Here is a 5,881-nt window from a genome sequence, read left to right as displayed (position 1 = left end):
CTTTTGAGAGCGGGAACGACCAAGTTTAAATTTCCCGCATCCTGGGGCCGACGCTTGAGGGCGTGACTGGGAGCTAGGTCGCCCCCAGAGACCGAACTAGCGCCGGCACGTCCCCAGGCTGCTCTATTTAGGCACCCTGGGAGGCCGAACGGCCGGAGATGCCCTTAGAGATCGAGTGCTGAGGAAGAAAATAGCACGGCAACCCGGTACGCAGCTTAACTGAAGATTTTAGACACTTGCGGGGACCAAGATTCAGAGGTCTTGACAGCTACCTGAGCCCATGGCCTACGGAAATCACAGCTTCTGGATTTCTGCTCCGTCTTTTCGATCTGCAGTACAACTTCTCTGGCCCTCACAGCCTCTCTAATGGCGCTTTGTGCTACTACTTACAGGTTGAAGAAGGAAGAGGCACAAGAAAACCAAGGCTACATACATGTACACCAAAAACTCATACATGTCCAGATCTAGCATATACAGCTGAAAATTCGTCTCATTTCCCATCTTCTTCTAGCTTTATCTTCTTCCTATAGTCTTCGGAGTTCCATCAGAGATCAGACATAGTAGATCATGCCGACCTCGAGGGTGGAGGCGTGCGGGACGGTGACGGCGTAGTTGGGGCCGCGGCTGTTCCTCCGCAGGAAGTCGTAGCCGAAGTTGATCACCAGCCGCCGGAGGAAGCTGGACCCGGTCTTGGCCTTGACGTAGCAGTGGCCCAGGATGAAGGCCATGCCGGCCTCCCGCGCGTCCGTGAGCTCCCGCAGCTCCTCCTCCACGCCGGCGTTCGGCCGCGGGGTCGACGCCGGCAGCACGAACCTCACCCTCTTCCGGACGCCCGTAGCCGGCGCTGGCGTTGCTGTCGGCGTTGGCGTTGGCGTTGGCGACGGCGACTGTATCTCCCTCTCCCCCCTGGCGGCGCGCGAGGGCCCGACCGTGCTCTCCGACGCCGCCGCGCCGCCGAGGCCCTCGTCCTCCATCATGCGCATCCTGCCGGAGGCCACGACCGTCATCCGCTCCTCGTCCCTGTCGACCACGCCCGGCGTCAAGCCGTTGGTCTTGGAGGCGCCGCCCCCTGACCGGATGAACTCAGCGACGCTGCACACGAGGTCCTTCTCGAACTCCTGGTCGTCCATCTGCACGTCGTGGTACCCGTACCGGACGATGCACCGGTAGATCCTGTACTCCTTCGGCCCGATCCTTCCGACCAGGAACCGCTCGTCCGGCGAGACGTGCGGGATCGGGACGTTCTTGATGCACATGAAGATGAGCACCTGCTCGTCACCAACATCAGAAAAATGGTGTGAATGTCAACACACTTCTGAATGTCTGACAAGGTAAGCCGGTCAAGATTCAGAAGAAGAGGAATCTGCAAATACCTGATGGAATGCAGGCAGATTGGTGACAAAATGGGAGAAGATGGCAGGGATGCCGCTGTCGAGCTCGGTGTGTATGAGGCCGATGCCGCGGACACGGACGATGCCGAGGTTCGGGCTCAGGCCAAGGAGCCAGTTGATGGAGACCTTGTTCTGAAGATCGAACTCGTACTTCTTGATGGTGCCATAGTGCCAGATGCACATTACCATCATGAAGACGAAGGCGAGGACGATGGGGACCCAGGCTCCTTCCCTGAACTTGATGAGCGCCGCCGAGAAGTACAGCGCCTCGATGGTGCCGAAGAACACGATGAACCCGATTGCCAGGAATATGCTCTTGTGCCAGCACAGGACTATCACCAGCGACATCAGACATGTGGTGACCAGCATGACGGTTATTACAGCCAACCCTGTTTTACAGAAACATCACCACATCATCATTCATATGTATAGAGTCAATTTAACAGGGGATAAGGTGATTCAAAACTTATTAACATGGTATACCTGATGCATTGCCCAAGTGTTTTGTGTCTCTGAAGCCAATGGTTACAGCTAAGCACAGTATCATCAGGATCCAGTTGATCTCTGGAATGTAAATCTGCCCATGTACTTGGGCGGAGGTGTGCACGATCTTCACCCGGGGAAAGCAGCCTAGGGAAGTGCACTGCTTGATCATCGAAAATGTGCCGGTGATAACAGCTTGGCTGCCGACAACCGCCGCGAGAATGGCGATTGCCAGAACTGGCCATCTAATTACCTCTGAAAATGCCAAAAATGCAGACATTTTAAAACACAGCACAAGGAGAACAACAATTTAATATTATTCTCGCCACTGGCAAAAGATCCGAGGAACATGACTTGCCTGGCACAGACACGTAGAATCCGACCCTGTAGTCACCTTCCAGGATATGATGCTTAGACAGATAAGCAGCTTGGCCCATGTATGCAAGGATCAATGATGGGTAAACCATGCAAGTAAAAGCAATCTGCATCCAGGAAACTGTTATCAGAGACAAATTATTCGCCAGTAAAATGAGCATGCAGCAGCCATTTCTTCACCTGTATCGACAACTGGTTGAAATGCCCCAGATCTGCGAACATCGCTTCAGATCCTGAAAGAGAAAAGTCACTTTATATTAGAGGTCATGATCCACAGATCAAGGCACTGAAAAATGGTTACTGAGCATTTTACCTGTAACACAGAGCAGTATTCCCCCCAGTGACATCCAACCTCCTCTCTGTGTTTTCTTCAAGAACTTGTACATGTAATACGGAGATAACGCTTGATACACATGAGGCTCCCATTTCACAATATTGTAAACACCAATCATGCTTATGCATAGAAGCCATGCGATCACGATCGGGGCGAAAATGAATCCCACACGGTGAGTACCATAGTGTTGCAGTGCAAACAGGCACACCAATATGAAGCAAGCAAGAGGCAATTCCACATCTGCAGAATCACAATGACTAGCTACTATTAGAAATGAGTTTTAAATATAGCAGAACAAATCCACAACAAAAAGAATCGATAAAGGACAGTGCACACATGTGCAGGCATAAATCAAGTCGACAAAGGCTAAATTATTGGTATGGAGAAGAGAAACGAAGTTCCTATGCTCTGAATTAAGGAATTTTCTTCAGCATATGTTCCGCTTGTCAAGATACCATATTTGTGCCGTCGGTCTTTTCTTCTTTCAAGAGCACATTGAACTAAACAAGCATAACATTGTAGACGATGGTCATCTCTAACTCCAACTACATTTCCAACACCATTATCACACGGAAAGTACCGTTAGTTGGAGCTATGAGTGGTGAGGAAATTGGTCCATTTTCCTGCTCATAACAACTGTTAGGCATGCGATGACTACTGGCAGTAGTCCCTTATTTGGTACCCACACATCCCTGTCTGTGATCATGCTCAGTTTCTCGAAACTGAACTGAAGTACTGCACACACACTGCTACATCTTGGCACGCAACTGATCATCTGAGTTGGCTAAGGCAATTTCGTTGCAGTTAACTTTCACCATCCACTGTTTCATCGGCCGCTGGCTATGCCAATTCGTTCATGTCCTTGCAGTTAACTTTCACCACCCACTGTTTCATTCGGCCGGTTTTACCACCGACAACCCGGATCGGCCACATTATCTACCATTGCTAGGTAAAACTTTCAGGTAAAAAGAAGTGGTAGGCATCAAATTAGTGATCTACTCCCTCCGTTCCATATTACTTGTCGCTGATTTAGTACAACTTTGTACTAAATCAGGGACAAGTAATATGGAACGGAGGGAGTAACAGGGAAGCAATTCCACAACTGTTCAGACCTTGACTCAAAAACAGTAATAGGGAGGACAAATCTGCCTTGTAAATCCAAAGCAATAGAAAGAAAGAGGGCCATGGCCATGATTGGATCCTTACATTTGTGATGTCCCTTCTCCATGGATAACTCCAGCCCGGACACCGCGGAGAAAACTGCAGAAACAGACCCACGATCTCCAAATCAGCAATCCACATCGTAATAAACAGTCCAAAAATAGTAGTAGCACTCCACTGTTGGATCCGAATTAACAGCATCTTGTTTGGCGATTTGGCAAGAAGACGCACCGGAGATGGCCGGCGTGAGGACGCCGTCGCCGATGACCATGCAGGTGCCGACGAGGGCCAGCACGAGCAGGACCCGCTGCAGCACCTTGTGGCGCTCCAGCACCCGCCTGACGCTGGCGGCGGCGCCCCCGCCGCGCCCGCCCAGCGCGTCGGCATTGTCGTACTCGAGGTACTTCTTGGCGGCGGCGCCGCCGGCGTCGGAGAACTGGTCCTCGTCCCCGGGCTCGGCGCCGCGGCCCGGCGGGAGGAGCGCGGCGCGGGCGTGGCGACAGAGGAGGGAGTAGAGCGCGAAGGTGCCGCCCTCGCCGTTGTCGTCGGCGCGGAGGACGACGCAGACGTACTTGAGGAGCGGCACGAGGGTGAGCGTCCAGAAGACGAAGGAGAGCACGCCCAGGATCTCCTCGTTGGTCTCCGAGTGCTGGATGTCGTCCGCGAACGCCGCCTTGTAGACGTACAGCGGCGACGTGCTCAGGTCGCCGTACACCACCCCGAGGCTCTGGTACGCCAGGCTCAGCGTCATCCGCCACGGCAGCCGCTTCCTCCCCTCTCCCCGCCTCCCCTGCCGCACAGCCAGAACGCGTGACAAACATCAGAAACGAAAATAAATAAAAGGCACATTCAGCCAAGACGACGGCCGGCAAGGTTGGCCTGGCCCTCGATCGAGGTTTTCAAGAATCATCAGAAAGGCAACTCCGGCGGCCATACCGTGCTCTCCGGCGGAGTGCCCGGGGTAGCCGCGGTCTCAGGGTCCATGGTAGGGGCGCTCTTCATCCTCTCCCCCTCCACCGCTCGATCGGCCGGCCCTGTTTGTACACGCTCGGAAGTGTATGTACTGCCTTGCGGGGAGTTGGGAGTTGGTGCTGCCGGGACGTTCTTGAATTCTCGGAGTGTGCAGAAACCGGCAGGGGACGGGAATGGGGGTGGGAGGATTAGGTGGGATATATCTGGAGCCCTCGAGGTTTTTTACGGGAGGTCAAAGGAGCAGGTTCGGCGGGAGGCGGCACAGCATTGGCGTGAGCCGCCTGCGGAGGCAGAGGCGGCAGGGCCGGGGGCGGGGCACGGTGGGAGGGAGGGGAGGGCGGAACTGTGGAAGGGGACGAGAAGCAGGGGATCAACGGGGGACTAGAATATGGGGGCGAGGGTGGTAGTGGGGCAGGAGGAGCAAAACCGCAAAAAAGCCATGGCGAAAGCTGCGGTTTTCCCTTTGCTTTTGGTGAGGAATAAATGGAACTCGCTTGCGCCTAGTTGTTGTTTTCGACGTGGCCGGCTCCCCCCTCATCCTCTGCGGATGCTCCGTGTGGCATACTGAGGATTCTTCTACTCCCTCCGTTCCTAAATACTTGTCTTTCTAGTCATTTCAACAAGTGACTACATACGGAGCAAAATGAGTGAATCTACACTCTAAAATATGTCTACATACATCCGTATGTAGTAGTCATTTGAAATGTCTAGAAAGATAAATATTTAGGAACGGAGGGAGTACATTAATGTGAAAATGTTAAGCATTGTAACATTAATGTCAAGTGTGGCTGCAAAAAATAAGTAAAAATGGACAGGAGATGTGTTCAACATTAATGTGGACTGTAACTTGCAGGAATTTATACAAGATGTCCATAAGCATTTATTGGGTGAATTTATGAGTTTATTACATGCAAGAAGTAGTGCAGGATCAGTTTCTAAATGTAGAGGTTACATGCGAGAAGTAGTTTTGCATGCTTATGTGCGGTTGCGCGTTAGTACTATAGTTGGCCACAAGCTTAGCGATTTTGAGTGATGCGATAACGGTAGTTCACTTCACTCACATGCCTACACCAGATGAGAGATTGGGAGATGTTTTATGGTTTTGTTTATGGCTCAAAGCATGTACTGGTCATGTGAGGTTGATGTTCCATTTGTAGATTAGTAT

At 52.2% G+C, this 5,881-nt stretch overlaps 1 protein-coding gene across 1 annotated transcript; it reads right to left on the bottom strand.

The window, feature by feature from the left end:
• Positions 1 to 286: 286 nt before the first annotated feature.
• LOC147960513 (potassium transporter 10-like) lies at positions 287 to 5,064 on the bottom strand. Its single transcript, XM_087537655.1, has 9 exons — positions 4,681 to 5,064; positions 3,976 to 4,534; positions 3,790 to 3,843; positions 2,563 to 2,823; positions 2,430 to 2,482; positions 2,233 to 2,356; positions 1,875 to 2,129; positions 1,374 to 1,780; positions 287 to 1,268 (listed from the first exon to the last, which is right to left on the bottom strand). The coding sequence occupies exons 1-9, from the start codon at positions 4,744 to 4,746 to the stop codon at positions 552 to 554; spliced, it is 2,496 nt and encodes an 831-aa protein (XP_087393781.1). The 5' UTR covers positions 4,747 to 5,064; the 3' UTR covers positions 287 to 551.
• Positions 5,065 to 5,881: the final 817 nt, after the last annotated feature.

Source organism: Triticum urartu, chromosome 7A (assembly GCF_056163025.1).
Source record: "Triticum urartu cultivar PI428250 chromosome 7A, HENAU_Tu73, whole genome shotgun sequence".
NCBI lineage: Eukaryota > Viridiplantae > Streptophyta > Magnoliopsida > Poales > Poaceae > Triticum > Triticum urartu.
Note: the sequence above shows the minus strand (reverse complement) of the source record. Positions and strands in the feature narration are given on the sequence as shown.

Coding starts and splice junctions, on each gene's coding strand:
- LOC147960513 (XM_087537655.1), bottom strand. CDS start 4,746: ATGAAGAGCGCCCCTACCATGGACCCTGAGACCGCGGCTACCCCGGGC. Junction 2,130..2,232: donor ATTCTACGTGTCTGTGCCAG/GCAAGTCATGTT, acceptor TGGCATTTTCAG/AGGTAATTAGATGGCCAGTT. Junction 1,781..1,874: donor ACACTTGGGCAATGCATCAG/GTATACCATGTT, acceptor TCTGTAAAACAG/GGTTGGCTGTAATAACCGTC.